Here is an 18,882-nt window from a genome sequence, read left to right on the forward strand (position 1 = left end):
CAGTCAGAACAGTAAATTTAAAGAAGTCCAGTTGTTTGTCATGAATTGTTCTATTAAGCTACCTTCTAACATTATTGTACATTTTTAAACAAGTGCTTTACAACATCCCATTCCACCAAGTCATATACCGACTGAAGTCTTTACTTTCTGAGAGTCTCAAAGACATTTTTTGCATTATGTTTCCCTAAACCTGTAAGCATCAGTGAAGCCTATGAAATGACAAATTTGCGTTCTTTGCGGTGACCCATGAAATGTAATAAATATATCCCATAAGACGTAAGGGGTGAATACAAACACAAGAGAACAGGGGCATTTTCTTGACTTCATACTATCTAGTTATCAAGAGGGACTTGTTTCTGAATCCTTCTGAAGAAGTACATGTATTTCTAAAGCAAGTAAAGGATGGAGTTTTTAAAGGGAAATAATGTTTTCATCTTACGCCGGCCAAATTATGAATCAACTACACTTTTCATCATTCTGAGGCATCCAGCCAGACATCACATCGAGCTAATTAAAGTCGCTGGTCCCAATGACGCTGAAAACAGTTGAAGATGATTGTGATTGCCACATTAATACTAATGAATCCACAGAACATGAAAACAGTTATTTGTTAACCCTGGAGAGATAGGAGAAGACATTACACACCATCGTATGTTTCACATATACTTTATGCAGATTCAAAACCTAAGCGTTGAGTTCTATGTGGGTATAAACAATAAGTCATACCTCAACAGATCTGATGTGTGTGAGAAGAAATTGCTGAGAAATAATTATTTATGGTACTAAATCACAAACTGCACACCACCGAGGACTTAAACTGCATCAACTCTCCGTGTTGTCAGCCTGCCAAAGTCCCTGGTATGAGTTTTGGCTGACAGCTGGTGTAAATTTATCGATCTGACAATAACTGAGCATAAACAATAGTCGGCGAAGACTAAAAACCTGACAAAAGGTGTGATTTTCCGAGGACTCTAAGGCAAAACATCCCAGAAGTTTAGAAAGTTTGTCCTTCTGTCCTGCCAGAAGGTTAACTCCGCTCACACAGCGATGCCTTGGAGCCCCGATAACTGAAACAAACTGCTGCTTCTGTGTTATTTCTCTTGCTTTGAGTTCATTCATGAAGTCCTCTGTTATTATTGGTTCTCATGGTTGTTGCTCTTCTCCTCCAACACTTTCGGCGCCGCTTTCAGGCTCGTCTTTCCCAATGAGCTGTATATGGCCATAGCCTGAACGCAGGAATACAGGACGGGGAAACATTATCATCATGACTGAAGACTACAAAAGCAACAAAGACACTTTGACGTATAAATTCAAGCGAGAAATACCTGTGTGACCATTGAGCTCATGTCACCGGCGTTAGTGGGCAGGAGGATGGTGTTGGACTCTTTGGCGATGTTGGAGAAAGCACTCACGTACTGCTCGGCCACAGTTAGCGAGGCTGCCGCATTTCCATTCTGTAGGATGCAAAATAAAACTGATCAGAAAGAACTGAAATCTACGACAGACTGTGATCTCATCAAAAAACTCAAAGTGGTGTTCACCTGCTCAGACAGAGCGTCCGACAGAACGCGGATGGCCTTAGATTTCGCCTCTGCTTTGACCAAGACTGCTTGGGCCTCACCTGGAGGGAACACAGTAATCGATTGGTGACAGTAACCATGTGAAATACATCAGTAATTCAAGTATTTCTGCATTGAAAACTACACGGATAAAACACTGGCTCTCTAAGTGCACCCACCAGCCGCTTTATTGATCCGCTCGGCTTTTTCACCCTCCGAGGCCAGAATCTGAGCTTGTTTACAACCCTCGGCGACGTTAATGGCCGCTTCCCTCGTCCCTTCAGACTCCAGCACGGTGGCTCGCTTCTTGCGTTCAGCCTCCACCTACGCAGAGTGAATAAAAACATGTGATAAAACTCGTTTCTGAGATTTATACGCCTCCCTAGCTTGCCCAGAGCCTCACCGGTAAAGCGCTGAATTTTATAGTGACTTCTGTCTTGTTCAGACAGTTAAAAGATCTCTTGGGCTATCTGCACAAAAACAAAATACTTTCACTAGACTCAGAGGGTTTAGGAAGTTGTATTTATTGTTGAAGGCAGTAAAACCCCCTACTGGGAGGGCCTAGGTGAGTTGGTATGTAATAACCCTGATATAAATCAGACCAAGAATACATTCATTCTGTTCAGCCCACCTGCATCTGCATGGATTCTTTGACACGAGGTGGAACGTGTATGTCTTTGATTTCATAACGGAGGCAGCGGATCCCCCAATCGTCTGACGCTTGGTTGATGGAGTGGACAATGTTGGAATTGAGTGACTCCCTTTCCTTTAAAAGCAGAAATGTAAACATCAGAAGTGATTACGGCACCTTTCATTAAACACCTACAGAACAAGAGGAGGTAAAGCAGTAGTTTGTCGTACCCTGAACACTTTGTCCAGTGTGAGCTTGCCCAGTTCTGAACGCATGGTGGTCTGTGCCAACTGTGTGACGGCATATTCTGGATCCTCAACGCCATAGCTGGCCTGGGAATGAAAAGAATTGGTCAAGACATAAAGATGACATTTTTATCCCTTTGAGTTGAGTATAACAACGCAATGAAGCAACCATTCCAGCATACCTTAAAAGGGTCTAGGATCCTTAAGTAAAGCACTCCATCAATCTGTAGTGTTACATTATCTGTAAAAACAAGATAGTAAAATATACTGTCTGTTAAATTATGTCACACAAGCTTAGTTGTATATTATTCATCAATAATTTGACACTCTACATACCTAGAGATACTGCAGACTGCTCTGGTACATCGATGACAATTTCCTTGAGACTTTGCACATAGCGAATCCGGTCAAGTAAAGGTATGAGGAAGTTTAAACCCTAAAAGAGATGAAACAGTTATTGAGCTTTTGATATTTCCCTTTGTAATTTTTTACACTAATGCTCTGCTGAAGAGCATTAGTGTAAAAAGAGGTAAAAAGGTATTACCGGCTCTAAGATCCGGTGGAAGCGACCCATTCTCTCCACCACCCAGGCTTCCTGTTGGGGCACGAACAGGACCACAGTGTTCATGGGGAGGCTGGATGCCCATCGCTGCTGGGCCGGTGTGACCCACAACCTCGGCGCAGCCCGCTGGGTCTGCTACAGAGACACACAGGTACAATGACATGCCATCAGAATATAGGACTCCTGCTTGATGAATATCTTTCATATTTAAAGAATCTATCCTTAACAGACGCTTTCCACAACCTAGTCTTAACGGCAAAGATGATGTCACTTGTATGTGTTTAAAGGTGCAATATGTAAGAATTTTGGGTTAAAAAACGTTCAACATTAAGTGAAATAATCAACAAAATGTGAAGGAATAACTGTTTTGACGTTATGTATTGTGATGCAAAGCATGTTTAGCATGCTAACCAGCTAGCCCTGGCCCATCCTAGTCCAAGTATCCTGTGCTAGTAGGGTAAACACCATCAATTCTTCTGGTTTCGAGCTCCGAGTCAAGACTGGTAGCTGCACGGCTAACTGAGCTAACCCACTAACGGCAGCTACTGCTGGCAGCAGTTAGCGGTTGCTTGATATGCTGCCCCCCCATTTGTTTTGAATAGGAGTTCAACAGGTGGCTAACTCTTACATGTTGCACCTTTAAAGAAGATAGGGCTGCCTGTTAATGATAGTGTTTTTTATTACTCTGTACCAGAGCCAAAGCTGACATATTCAAATGGCAACTTTTGACCAATCAACAGATGGAAATATATTAAATTTACAATGATGAAAAGCAGCAATTCTCACACTAGAGAAGCTGGAACCAGCTAATATTTAGCATTTTAGCTTGAAAGATAACTTGCCAGTCATCACTCTAGCGAAAAAATAAAAATGTAAACTCCTTTAAGAGGTATAAGAAACTACAAAACATTAAAGGCGCATTATGTAAAAAAAAACAAAAAAACATTAAAAATGTAACTAAAATCATCAACAGTATGTGAACACTGTTGTGTTAAAGCCACTTTATACGGCGATAAGAAAAGTAACACTCCTCCAGTGCTAGCTGCATCATCACTGGGCGTAACTAGCTAACAGCAGCTACTCTGTTCATATGCTGCCCCCTACTTGTTTGGAGTACATACTACAAACATATTGCAGCTTTAAAATAATTAACGTTATTCAGAGCCACTTTATAAAGTGTTAATATTGTGAAATGTAACTTCAGCTACTTCATTTTAGATTTAGCTGGCTTGCTTAATGTATTTTTCCACAGCATAATGTCCTTCCTTAAGTATATATTACATATAGGTAAACAGTATTAAGGTTTAATATGGACTAATAGTACAATTTCTCCACATAATGAATGGTTAGCCTATTTACATTAGCATGCCCACTCCCCCTGCCCATCCGTTTCTATTATCTATCTATCAGTCAGTGGTTAGCTAAAAGAAGGTAGCTCTCTTGTTAACTTAAAACAACTCAGTGATACTTCCATCACAGTGAAGAGTGACATTTCCTCAGTTATTAACACACGGTTACTGTGAATGACAGACACTTCACCGACAGCCGGGGGACCAACTGTCAGCAGGTTGTGACTAGCTAACAGGCGGTGTATGACGATAACGCATTTATTTACCTGCAGCAGGGCCCCGCCGGTCCGACACAGCGTCCGTAACATCGTTTAGATTAAGTTAAGTGATTGCAAGAAGAAGATTCGGCTTCGTAGACTGGACTAACTAAACTCTGTACTCATGTGTATGACCCTTGCCGATCAGGAAATGAAAGTTACATCACTGGTGCAACGGTGAAAAACTCCGGCGGGCTACAAGAAAACGACTATGGTTCCGCTGGCAAAATAATAGTATCTACAGCAACTACTACTGCTGCTGCTACTATTAATATTTATTTATTTATTTAGCTGTTATTTAGCTGAGTCTGCATTGAAAATATTCTGAAGCCAAAACATGAAATATACATATTTCTTTGCCGAATCAAACTTTTACATTCCCCACATTTGATGAAAAGAGTGAAGGAGTGTGAAGGAGAAAATAATAATTCGTGCAGAAGTATTAGGGGAAAAAAATGGTTGAATAAATGCTTCCAGACCCAATGTAATGACCCAGTACATACACATGGTGGTGCTGTTGGTGTTGTTTCAGCCATGTAGGCCTACAGTGTAGCTCCTCAGTAAGAAAGATCATACTCAGATTTACTCAATTCTAACTTCTTGTAGTTTGGGGTCCATGGTTTATGGTGTGGTTGTTCAAGAGACACCTTTGAAAGGGGCCTAAGGTTTGCTTAGTTGGTGCACAGAAAAAACAACTGGGGCAGAAGTCATGTTACACTGAAGACCAAAATAGATAGTGAACATCTGGGGATTAGACTATACACAAATGTAAAGTGTCTCTTTTTTTTCTTTGATTGCTGATTATCATAAAGTGGGCTGTTTTTTCTGTAAAGCTCTTTGTGATGATGGGGTTGATAAACCCTGACGTAACACTTCTCATAAAAACATCCAAAGGGGGGGAGAAATGAAAGTAGCACGCAGCACTTAAAGCTTGAAAGAATCAAACGGAAGAGTTACAACAATGCTACAGAGAAAGTACTGAAGAAAAAAATGCTTTGATAAGAACTTTAAACTTGTAAATGGAAAAGAATTGAGAAATCTGTCACCTTGCATGTTGCAGATACAATAGGAGTCATTCATATTGGCTTAAAAAAACATTATGTATATTAAAAAAAGCATATGTAATGAATACATCTTATTATACAGGTACAGTAAAAATAACACTTTATAAAAAAAAATAAATACAATCCTAATCAAAATTCCTAAAACCCCAAAATGTCTCACAGAAAGTTACAGGTGTTTGGTTTGTACAATCTGTGTGCGTCACCTGTTTCCTCCTCCAACCTGTCCCTCTCAGCGATTGGTCCGTTTCACTTTAGGCGGCCCCGCCCTCCTCTGCTCTCCTGTAATCTCATTGGTCACGTCAGACGCCAGTGACAGGTGGCTCGACCCCGCCTCCTCCTCCTCTCTCAGTGCTCTCAGGTTGTTCGTCAGTCTGAAAAGCTGTGATGAGAGTTTTAATAATGGCGTGGCAGCGGCGGGGGGCTGCCGCTCTCTGCCCAGGTCCGGCAACAGAAAACCACCTGTAGACGTCGACTGGGAGCTTTGCAGCGGTTTGAAAAGTAATTTAACGGATGTTAAACATGTTGACACGGGACGGAGTAAATCTCCGCTGACAGCCTGCTCTACAAACTGTGTGAAACTACTGGACTGTCGCTGGAAGCGCTTTGCCATGTCGTTACTGTGTGTCAGAGGTAGGTTTTACATTTGTTTTTATTACTTTACACGGTTAGAAATGATATGAAGTGTTTAAATTCTACTTTTGTTGAATTTTCATCTGAAAAAGTCAGTGAAATCTGACAGAACCGGTTCTCTGGCAGGTGGTATCCCCCCCTCAGGGACTAACAGTATCTGGGAAAAGTAGCTAGCACATTTGTTCTGTCGTGATTTTACGTTTTTAACACAACCCAGACTCCTCATGAGAATAGTTAAAATCAATATTAATATGTGAGGTTGTTGTCCTGACTAGGATATGATGTGTTTATTTTATTAGAGCCTTCCATACCAGCTGTTTGAGCCCAACAGAACCACTGACCTGTGGTGTGTGTTGACTCTGAGATATCACAAAAACAGTAGCCATATTTATACAGTGCTTTCTCTTAGGTGCATGTATTTGGTGTTGGTGGTTGGGGGGTTAGGGATCATTCACCAAGAAAATCTGACGTTTTTCAATGAAAATATGCAATTTTTGACATCATTTGAGATCATTATTATGACCATATGTGTGCAAAAATGTGGAAAAGCTAGACCAGATAATAAATAACCGACACCTACAAAGCTTAATAATAAAACCTGCTAAATAAGTCCACTGGGGACTACAGCTACAACCATTAGATCTGTCATTAAGTTAGTTTTGATGCTCTCCACATTGATTTTTACATTCATTTGGCTTAGTCGGTGCCCAAAATGGCTGCGCATAAGCTTTATAATATAAGGAAAACCCTGGTATAAATCAGTCAGTTCAGGATCAAACGAACTTAGAGATTGTGAAACGCAAGGCTCATTTGATTTGGATTTATAACTAAATCACTTACAGCTCTTTTAATGAAACTGAAGTGAGGGAAGGATATTTTAATTTGACTTTATAATTAGAATAGTTCAAAGTCTATAATCAAAACTGATACCAGTACCCTGGTGCAGGGACCCTCTTGTGATCTTGTTGAGGTTCCTCTGGGTCCACATTATTGAATTCAGTGAATGCCTAAATGGCTGAGCTTTTACGATCTCCTGAATGTTAACCTTCCAACATTAGTAGTGTATAGACTGACGTTTTTATCATTCACATTAGAAAAAGTGATAATTTGTAAGGGTTACAGTTACGTGCCCATTTACAAACAAAAATAAATACAATAAAATAATACAAAAAAGCCTGTTATGTGTCCAAATGATAATAACAATGTAATAGTTGACATTTTTCAAAGCGATATTAAAATTTTTAAGCTGAAACAAGACCAAAGCAAATCAGGCTGGGGCACGTTGCCACGAAAAAGAAGTTGGAGGACAATCCTCGCCCGCCGCTCAAGCATCCTTTACAGCTGCAAAGCACATTATGCAATATGCTGTTCTGTGACAACAAGACTGATGCCCAGCAATTTGGTCCAGTGATGCCAGGAGTGAAAAAAAAGACAGAAAATCATGCTGCAAGCTCAAAACAGCCTCATTCCTTTTAACCACACATGTATGCACATCTGAAATGACTGAAGAGACACCCGTGCTAAACTTTTAATATATTATTTTTTTCAGATTGCTTCATATAAAGTGTAACTTGTCATTTAAAAAAATGTCTTAATAGGAAAACCCACTTTCCTTCTTCTTTCCCTCTTTTTAAACTGTGTCGTGAATAAATAATACACAAGTACACACAAGATGTCCTGAACATTTCTAAAAATCCCTGCATCTAGTGCCCCCATCTGATATATCCTGTTCTGTTTAATTATTTCTTTTGGGTGGCTATAACTAGTCTCTTTTGTGTACCACTGACAGTATTTTATCCCTCCATCTTAACTGTATTAAGCCTGACTGACTGCCTGACTGCATTTTTTGGAAAAAGAAAAACGCAGTCAGGACTTCAGGCTTCATATCTCAGCACAGACAGAGCTAATTCTGTTCAAATATCTGTCAGACACCTCCACTTGTACACGTTTACACAGTCAAGCAAACACCTTCTGTCATGATCTGAAGTTTCTTTAATGCCTTGATGCCTTGAGTAATGACCGTCACAACAACCCTCATCTCAAGATGTACAGATATTCAGCAGGAGCATCAGCTTTTCCTATAATCAGCCTGCTGTTTAGTCCTGCACATGTCTCTGCCAGTGTTTCTGTTTCATTTAAACTGCATAGTTTGCTGGTTAATTTAATTAATTTAATTTAATTTTAGAGCCAGTTAGCTAGTAGCTAGGTAGCTAATATGTTTGTTGTAATGAGGTTTGCAAGTTGTGTTCACAAGTAACAAGTGGCAAACTGCTTGTCAGGATTCATACAGATCACAGTATTCAGAGTTTTCCTCAGGAAATGTCAGTGGGTGTGGTACGCACTGTTGTCTGACTGGCAGTACAGGGGTAAGTTTTTTCTCACACGTCAGCAGCTGATTGCCACTGACTGGTCAGTTTTTATCCTCTTTTTACAACTTAAACCTAGAAGGTTTTCTTTATTCCACAACATTCTCCAACCTGCCGCTTTGGTTAATTACTGCGAAACAAATGTTAAATGTGATCCATCAATTACTGACTGAGCTGAATCAGACGTTACTAGACACTTGTGACATTGGTGAAAGTTTTCTCTAATTCAGGATAGGCGTGGTGCCTCCACAATAAAAACCTGCTTATTTACACCGACCAGCCACAACATTAAAAGGACTAACAGGTGTAATCACCTCACAATGCAATGTTCTGATGTGAAAACTTGGATCCTGGCATTCAAGTGGATGCCACCAACCACCCAAACACCGTTGCAGACCAAGTTTAACCCCTCATGGCAACGGCACTCCCTGATGGTAGTGGCCCCTCACTGCAGGACAATTCCGACCACCTCACTGCAAAAACTGCTCAGGCCCAAGAATTGTGAAAAAGAGCTCCAGGCTTTGACCTGGTTTTCCAAATTCCCAATCAGATTGAGTATTCGTGGGACATTATGGAACATGTCCGATCAATGTAGGCCCACACTTTGCAGCCCACAGGACTCCAAGGATTTACCGCCACACACTAATGCCAGACACCACAGGACACCCCCATAGGTCCTGTGTCCATGCCTCAAAGGCTCGGAGCCAAGTCCAATCCATGGTGGGGCTTCAATGGGTGGACTTGGGTTCCTTGCTGTGTGGCAGCGAGCATTGTCCTACTAGGGGGACCACTGCCGTTTCCAAGAGGGGGTATGCTTGGTCTGTGATAGTGTTTGGGACAGTGGTGCCTGTGATGTGGCATTTAAACGAATGCTAGGACCCAAGGTTTCCCAGCAGAGATTGTGTGGCAACGAGATTATCAATGTCGGTGATCTATTCACTTTAAGTCCTCAGAATGGTGTTGTGATTGGTATGTTACCTATTTGAATGTTATATGGAGAGCTTTGCAATCTTGCAAAAATTGTATACATTTTGGGCAAATTTGAATCATTCTGTCATTGCTATCTCACAAAGAGAAACTGCCAAGATCAGTGTTGTGTTGAAGGCGGAAACATAACAACTTTTGAATGTTTGGGGAGCAAAAAATCCATAAGAAAATCATTTTAAACCTTTAAACCTAAAATGAAATTCATGGTATTTTTCTGAAAGCTGAAAACAATGAGCCTCAGAAGCGAGTCGGCAATCGATACACTAAGGCTCGGAAAGAGAACGGCTCCTGGCAGGGAAAAGGTCACAAAGAGGCAAGTCAGTTCGCTCCTGCTTACTTCAGAGAGTAAGTGCTCTGGCAATAAAGTGTCCTTGTTCTAAATGAGACATTTCACTTTAGAGCTTGGCCATAATTGATTACTGTTATAGTGAATGTAAGCTGGTATGAGTTAAGCAGCCCACAGATAACAGAGAAAAGGGTGCTGGGCCGGGGGCAGCTTGATTAGCTGATGTTGTGACTCATCCCTTGATAGCTCAGCTTGACAGTGTTGCTTATTTATTGCTAGTTGAGATGCTTCATCTCCATGGCGATGTCTTTACACAATAGATAAGTGGTTGCCCTGACAAGTGGACATGTGGGGGAGACTCCTACTGCGCATCAGGACAGGGCTGAGTGGACACATGGCTCACATGGACCCCATGACGCTGCAGAATTGGAGGTGTGCAGATGCTGTTTTTTAGACACGTGATCACTTTAGTGACAGAATACATGGTATTTTCTGCGATGAGAGAGTTGGGGAGTTTACAAACATTATTTTTCTTGGTTTGAAAGAGGTGGAGTGAGGCAGGAAGTTAAGAGCCCACAGCTGTAAGAAGGAAGCTGTTGTGGTAACGGTTGGTCTTGGGCTTAATAGACTCCTGGTGTACCACAAGTTTTTGAGTGAAAAGGTTGCGGATGGAGTTGCTGGCAATATTTCTTTTTGCTATCCATTACCAAGTGTGTCATTCTGTGCATTAATGGAAGGCAGCTAACAAACAATGATCTGCTAAGACTCGTAGGTTTTTGTTGGAATATGAGAAGTTGGTGCTTGATGTAACTGAAGGAGATGCTCCTGGACCAGACTAAGGGAATTTGTGGATCCATCTTGTCATCTTACATTGATGATATTGGATCGTGACCATTGACTGAACATATCAATCCAGATTGATGGATGGCTACACCCTTAAATGCCACGCCACTTCATCAGTCTAAGTCTTCTGTTTTCATTGCTTTGACTCAGGGACCCCATAGTGGCAAAAATTACACACTTTGTGTAAAGCAATGAGATTTTCTAGTGTTCTTATGTCCTGGCGCTCTGGGACCCCTGTCCCGATTCAAATTAATTTTAGCAGAGCTTTATAGCAAACCCTCATTTGAATCGGGTGTGGTGGGGCAGGGAAACATCGAAAACATGCAGGGCAGGGGGCCCTGAGGACCAGGATTGAAGAGCCAGGAAGGTTAATCTTTAATTTACATTAAGGAATGCATTTGACAGACTTGATATTAGGTAACAATAACGGACAAAAGCAGCCAATCCAAATATTTGTGAAGCTTTTGTCACAGATTAACCAAATCACATTGAGATTGTTTGAGACTGGTGAATTGGCTCTATGCATCCTGTGTTATTACCGACTGAACAGGTGTCGAGTTTGTTTCATGCATGATAGCGTCTTTTGTTCGCTGAATCATCTGTCGACATATTGTAAGTTCAGATTTGTTTTACTCCTCCATTGAAAACAGTGATATAGCAGTTCTTTGTCACGGCACACACTCTGGTCATTCGAATGTTGAGACCACAGTTATAAAGACAACCACACAGCTACCGTCTGCTTGGAGCCTGCTTACTTGACCCTGTAGCTGACTTAGTAGGTGAGGAGATTGTACAAGAAAATGGTAAAGAATGAGAAACAGAGGCCCTGCAGGACTAAAACAGACAGAACTGCAGGCTGAGTGGCTGAGCGTAGCGAGCAGCAGAGTAGTGGAATTATGAGGGAAAGAGAGACGGAGAGAGAGCGCTTAGAGATTGAGGGAGTAATCCCCTGGCCATCTGTTGCTCTCCCTCTCTCTCTCCCTCTTACACTGGCCCCACCTGACCAGATCCAACAGCCAGCATGAAGCGGAAGTGCACCACCGCCTGCAGTAGCAGTGGATTCTGGTGTCACTTCCTGGTCCTACTTTTCCTGCTTCTCTGCCTGACCCTCCTCTGATGATTTCCTTTTATTTTGGAACATCCACTCTTTTATGTTGGCGTCCTTAAGGGCCCAAACCACACAAAATCCTGACGAAGAACATTAGCAGACTTTTTTGACCATTATACTCTTACTGAATAAGAACTTACGGTGTTTGTTTTTTTTCTGATCTACAACCGTATTTGTTCCTTTGTTAGTCATGAATACAGTATACTTTAAACATATAAACAAATGATAAATAATTCAAACAGCCCCAAAAGCCTCTTGTTATTTGACAAAGAATCGGTATATACGGATGCATATTTAATGCATAAACTGAAAAAGAAAATATGTGTGTGTTGCCTCTTGCAAGTGCCAGACTTATGATGAATGGTCCAGCCTTCTTAAAAAGTATATCTGTATGCATATTGTAGCAAATAGATACCATGTGATTCTTAAGTTGCCCAAATGTGAGAAAATCCATGGAGCTTAATTAAGCATTAGTTAAAGTGCACAAAAGCCAGTCAAGAGTCCAGTTGATTAAAGTAGTCAGATGTAGGGCAGCAGTACACTGTGGCATGAAAATTGACAATTATCATACCGTGTATATTTGATTATTTACTATATTGAGTTCTACCTATATTAGAAAAATAAAAAAGTTAATATTAAGTAAATATAAGTTTCATGTTGTTAGGACATAATATTTTGTGAAATTACAAGAAGGGATTCGTTCAACCTCCTTCAAACCCTTTTCATTCTGTTAATGGTCACTGTAACTGATAATACTTTTGAGAAAAATAAGATAGAACTGTATTAATCCCGAAGGAAATTGTTGTGCCAGAGATTGCTGCAAAAATGTACAGTACAATAGAAAAACCAGTAACCACCAGTAGCAACCAGTAGGTTCCCCGGGTCAGGGTCACACACTGGGCCCAGTTAGGACAATAAAGAGTATTAAATGCTAGTGAAAAATACAAAATATAAAGCGTTTCAGGAGTTAAATGCAAAAACCAGTGCCTAATAGAATAACAATAGAGGTAAGACAAGTGAAGTACAAGAGTAAACTAAAAATGAACTAAAATAGTAGTAGTATTGACTATTGAAAGTAAAATTGGCAGTGATATTTAAGGTAGTAAAAAAGAAGTAAGAAGAAATATTGCAACTGATATTCAACATAATAATGCACATGATATTAAACGTTAGTAAAACCATATACTGTGATACCCTGATATTTTCTGAGATGTTTATCCCACCATGAAATACAGTCGCAAACCTCAGCCAGGTGGCTAACTAACAAATACAAAGGCATAAATAGTTGTGGTGAAAATGGCAAAATCCTTTATTATACTGTACTGAAAAGTTGCACTGTCAGCTTCTTAGTTAAAAATTCGAAGTAGAGCTTCATGTGATCTTATATGAATTTGTATTTGTCCCTCTGGTAGAGTAATGTCATTACCTGCGTGACTCCACAGTATGTTCGACCTAGTGGTAGAAGTACAGGTGTTAGTAATAACATTAATGACTCCATTCAAGTGTTGCAGTAGGTGAGCCAGAATGCACAATAGGCTTTTCATGGCAGACATTTTGACTTGTCAAAGCAGGAAAATCACAGGTGGAATTTCTAACATTAATGATGGCTGCAGTCTAATTAGGTGAGTCAGGTCCAGGGCTCTGGTATAGTACACTCACTGACATGGCTTACCGGGACACTTAATAGAATGGAGCCATTGTTAACGTTATTGGTCACACCTGTGCTTCTCCTGCTTTGACAAGTCAAAATGTCTGTCTGTCGTTTTTATCTTAAAGCCTATTAATGAACTGATGTTGTTCGATACACATCTAAAGTTGAGCCATCAAAGAGTACACCAGAATCAACTCTGACCAAAACACGCTCCTTGAAGAAACTAAGCATACTGGTGCAGTAAGAAAAAAGCAAGAAAACACAGGTTGATGGGGTATCTGTGCAACTAGCCCTTCCAAATAGTAAGCTAAATGGCCTTTAAAGCCATGACGTGCCCTGGAGAGTAAATGATAAACATCAGTTTCCACCATAATGGGCCCTTGGTTTATGGCCGTCAGTCCTGTGTACCACAGCCCTAAATAACATCATGCAAATTAGTACAAAAGGCCACTGTGCCAGCTCATTTGCCCCTGTGACAAAGCCTCAGTGGAAAGAAAAGAAAAAAATCACACTTCTGCTTTCTCTCCACTTTTCCACTGCTCCCTTTCCGCCTCACAGAGAGGTATGTGCAAGACAGGAAACACTTTGGAAGTAGTGACGAGTTGTTTTTTTTTTCTTCTCTCCTTTCTGATAACAAAGTATGCTTTCCCCCCCCCCCCCATTGTTATCCTGAATGACAACACACCAGTTTTTCTGAATTGTAATCCTTGATTTTTGTTGTTAAAATTATAACATCAGGGAATCACTGTTGTGGTTTTATTCACATGATCAAGAGTGAGGTTTCAGACAGAATGGAAAACAAATGAAATTATTTCTCCAGCATAGAGGGAAGATAGGGATTTTCCATGAAAATATGAAAGCGTCATTTGTGCCTCCATCATCCCGTCCTGCCCATCTGCCATCTCAGGCTCCAGAGGTTTAGTAGGTTACATGCCTGAACACATAACCCTACCACAGCAATCACAATTAATCCCCTCCAAAGCGCTTCACAATCCTATAAACGTTATTGTATGGATGCATCAAGGGGCTGGAGATGATAGAGCTAAAAATAAATCATAACACTCCAGCATGCATTTCCCCCCCACCTTAAATAAGTTTTATTGAGGTTTTAGGAAATGGCTGCTGGTGCCAGATATTTTTATTTATTTATTTATTCATCTATTTTGTCATCTTAATACCCATCTGCCCCAGTCCACTTTTGCCATTGTTTTTTCTGTTTATTTACCAGCTGTTGTGTTTTGGGATACAGCTGTCTAGGCTTATGCTTCTTGATTATATTAAAGTTTGTATTCTGCTATCAAATAAAAGTTATTTTTTGTCAGCTCTTATAAATTGTTCATATTATATATTTATAATGTATCACAAATATAACATTACACAGTCTATAATTTTAAGTATTACTTTGGTGTACCTGAGCTGTCACGTGTCTCTTTCTGTGAATATGAACTTCCCAAAGCCATTTTTAGGGAAGATATTAATAATATTTACACCTGAAAACAAATAAGCAAACTCGATGGAGAATCAAGATGGTCAGTAAAATCTAATTATTACATTTCTAAGCTCTTAGGGAGGTCAGGATTATTGTTCCAGGGGTTTCTTCTTTGCTTAAGAATGGATTGTGTATCAGGAGATTATATAAAGATGAGTTTTTCAGTGATAGTCAAGGTAAGAAAGTAAGAAAATAATATGGAAATGGAATTAGTCAACTTGTGAGTTTTTGTTCTCAACAGTCAGGCAAGTTGACAATTTTTTGTTTTTTTAATAACATTTTGACCCACCAAAACAATCAGCTCATCTATTTTGATCGAGCTGCACATGCAGTGTTCCTGCTCTCATGGTTGACAACATGAGGCCGTCAATGTGTTTGTGTGATTCAGCTGTCACGAGTCATCAACCCGTGGCTCTCTGTCTGCATATAAATGAATCTGTCAGGCTTCAATAACATGAGATCCTGTCCATTCTTCATTACTCATGCCTTGATATGTTTCCATGTCTGACTTGTTTTTCCCTACTGGTCCACCTGTGTACTCACCATCTTATTTGATTGTTTTATTTTCATTGTCTTATTAAGTCCAGCTGAAGAAATAGTTTGTATTTCAGTAGATTGCAAATACAATGACTTAAATATGTTTTACAGTCAACCTAATCATTTTTTGTTTGTTTTGTGTTACAGTGAAAAAAGCCAAACTTCAAGGACCTCCAGGTGAGTCCTGTTATATTCACAGTTATATTAACAGCGACATCTGAAAACCAAATGTTAACCACCAACATGTGAAGAGCACACATGTGACCTGAAAACATTTTTTGGACAAATGTTTTACATGTTGGTAACTACAATCACTTGCATAAATGACAAATTTTACATTTTATTTTGACATGTTAACATTTTATTTCACATTCATGTGCCATGTTTTATTTCCACACATAAATCAAACAAGAAGAACTGGCGTGATTTACTCTAAGTCTCCAAGAGTGTATTGTGTTCTGACATAAAAATCACAAAATAAATTTGTCAGCACTTGAGTATGAGTATATTATACCTATAATGATAATGATAATGATAATGATAATAATAATAATAATAATAATGCACAGCAGCAGAAAGAAATATGTGTTTCAGCCCTTGGCCTTCCTCAGTGTTGCTGTGTAACTCGTAGGTCGTCGTCAGCGAAGGCCAAGAGCTCAAACGCATCAGTTTCTTTCAGCAGCTGCGCATCATTGAAAAAGTATTATATACTTATTTGTGAAAGCTGACAACTTCATCTGTTATGTTGTCTCCACACGTGCAACTTCTAATCTGCATATGTAAAAGCCAATCACATGTGAATGTAGGTAATTCACATGTGAAAAATGTAAATTTCCTGCATGTGGACATTTTCATGCATGTAAAAAATGTAAATTTCACATGTGGAAATGTTAATTCAAATGAGAAAAATGCCAGTCAGTTGTGAAAATGTCCAGTTCACATGTGACATTATCGTCTTTTCTTTTGGGTCACATGTGAAATACTCAATTCACATGTGACATTGTGATTTTCACATGTGAAAAAGCGAATTTCACCTGTGACATTGTAAAAATAAAGTGCATTTATTCAGTCTGATCACTCCGCCATCGTCCAAATGTTTCACAGCTTTAACACAGACACTGCCACAGTCCTCATTGAATTTTGAAGAACAGGAGGCCATGAAGCTGCAGATCATGTTCTCATTTTCTTCATTCATAGAGCATACTCTATGGCTCCTATGGGACTTTTAGTTAATGTTTTAAGACATATGTGTAATGACATAGTTTATGATCATAATCTACTACTCTCTCATCCAGTGTTTTGGAAAGTCGATGCAAGCACTCATCTTCTCATGAAGGTTAATCAGCCAAATTCTGGCAAGTCACTGAAAGCTAGGGTTGATTTTGCATTATGTAATCCTGTGTCCTTCCATGCCAGGCGGTGCTCAGGTGAGCTTAGATCGGTGGCCGTTAAGTCCAAATCCCCACCTCCTCCACCTAAACATATCCCTCTAGTGTTCAGGCTCACGCCTCCCTTTAAGCTTTGTGACGTTTCTGGCGTGAGCAGGCAGCAGTCATGGCAGAAAGTCACTGCGGCTTTGGATGTACAGGTGACATTTTACACTCTCAGTCCTCAACTGACCCCATGTTCGTTGAGGATAATTGCTAAAGTTAATTAAACGGCAGGTCTCTACATTTGTTCAGCATGTATTATTCTTAGTCCATCCCCTTTGGTATTTTTTTAAGTGTCTGCATTGTGTCACAAGCAGCTTTGCTGCACCAAGATATTGGTTTTAGATTGTCAGCCTATGTTGTCTGTCTGTGCCCTCCTCCCTCCCCTGGCCCACAACACATGTGACACCTGCCCCAGAGCAAACATCAGGGATAATTCAGTTAAGCCAGTCGTCTCCCTCAGGCGAAATGTAAACATCAGTCACTTTTTTGGCTACAGGGCAAAGAGGGATTTGTCAAGCAGACTCCTGCATTAGATTTAGATCACCAAAGGTTATGTTCATACTGTAAATATTCATTTGTTTTATTCATTCTGGGGCTGCCTTGTTTCAGTGCTTTTATTTTAACATCTATCAGAGCATTTTTTTAATGGCTGACGAATAACATGCTACATCAATTCAAATCAAATCAATTTTATTTATATAGCCCAAAATCACAATCAAATAGCCTCAGTTGGCTTTACAAACCTGTACAGTGAACGACACCCTCTGCCTTAGACCCTCGATTCGAGTGAGGAAAAACTTGCCATATTGGCATTTACATTATAAGGTGTTGTCAGGAAAGGGTTGTTCGCAGCTCACTGCAGAAATCATCTGCTGTTTTGTTTAACATACTTTTACCATATCATCATATTCATCCATATTGTGAGTATTCTTATTAATATGGTGACATTGATATTTCAGACCTATTAGTAGCGACCTGCTCCATCAGGTCTTTCAAGGAAGCTAAAATCTGCTCTTCCAAACATAACAGGTGTGCCAAACACCTGAGGCAACGACAGCTTAGCTAACATACCTCTGCAAAATAAAGAAAAGGGGAAGTAAATAATTGGCATGATGAAAACTTTTGATGACGATATTGAATTTGATCCTGAAAACACATTTTTTGTCTCAAAATTGTATTATTCTCTCTCACCAAACAAATTGCTTCGATAGAATCAAGCATTGAAAAATGCCTTGACATTTGTAACACATTTTGATATTTAAGGAGTAAATCTCATCAGTGTCAGTGAGCCAATAAGCATACAGCTAGCTCATACCAAGATCTAATAATGCTAATGTTGTATTTTCAGATCGCATAGGTGTAAAAAAATATCTAAGATGAAATCAAGAGCTTGAAAAAAATATTGTTGAAGAACTGGTATTGAAGTCAAAGTATTGGTCCTGGTGCTGTTACCGAAAATGTTTGAATGATACCCAGTCCGATCCTCAGGCCATGTTACGCCTGGAGATGACAGTTCTTGCTACAACAGGCCTATGGGTACTGAAATTGCTTACTGTCTTGTTATGCTGCCAGAACAATCGATCGTGCATCAAAGCTGCATATTCTGCCATGTAAATCTGCACTTAATCTTCTTTTTAGGCATGTTGAAATCAGATTCCAGCATTTGATGTCATTTTTTGGCTCTTATGTCACCATACTTGTGGGAATTCTGGGAAGGCACAGTTTCTGTTAGGAACTGTGTTAGGTGACAGAGTTTAAAAGCCTTTTTTGAGGGGAGTTGCAGGCTTTTAAACTCTGACAGAGTCCAGTTGCCTACGATACAGCACTTAGAATTACCATAACCTGGATGACTGAGAACCTTCATCAACTTATCATAAGGTTGTTA

The 18,882-nt window shown here is 39.9% G+C and overlaps 2 protein-coding genes across 2 annotated transcripts in view; one reads left to right on the top strand and one right to left on the bottom strand.

The window, feature by feature from the left end:
• Positions 1 to 649: 649 nt before the first annotated feature.
• stoml2 (stomatin (EPB72)-like 2) lies at positions 650 to 4,758 on the bottom strand. Its single transcript, XM_073477818.1, has 10 exons — positions 4,613 to 4,758; positions 2,980 to 3,132; positions 2,772 to 2,871; positions 2,618 to 2,676; positions 2,421 to 2,522; positions 2,191 to 2,325; positions 1,739 to 1,883; positions 1,542 to 1,621; positions 1,326 to 1,454; positions 650 to 1,226 (listed from the first exon to the last, which is right to left on the bottom strand). The coding sequence occupies exons 1-10, from the start codon at positions 4,652 to 4,654 to the stop codon at positions 1,134 to 1,136; spliced, it is 1,038 nt and encodes a 345-aa protein (XP_073333919.1). The 5' UTR covers positions 4,655 to 4,758; the 3' UTR covers positions 650 to 1,133.
• Positions 4,759 to 6,098: 1,340 nt separating this feature from the next.
• LOC141005731 (protein unc-13 homolog B-like) overlaps positions 6,099 to 18,882 on the top strand; it is a 69,986-nt gene continuing 57,202 nt past the window's right edge. The window contains exons 1-2 of the mRNA XM_073477721.1: positions 6,099 to 6,297; positions 15,712 to 15,741. Of these exons, the coding sequence (XP_073333822.1) occupies positions 6,276 to 6,297; positions 15,712 to 15,741 (52 nt within the window). The 5' untranslated portion in view covers positions 6,099 to 6,275. The remainder of the gene's footprint in view (positions 6,298 to 15,711; positions 15,742 to 18,882) is intronic.

Source organism: Pagrus major, chromosome 12 (genome assembly GCF_040436345.1).
Source record: "Pagrus major chromosome 12, Pma_NU_1.0".
Taxonomy (NCBI): Eukaryota; Metazoa; Chordata; class Actinopteri; order Spariformes; family Sparidae; genus Pagrus; species Pagrus major.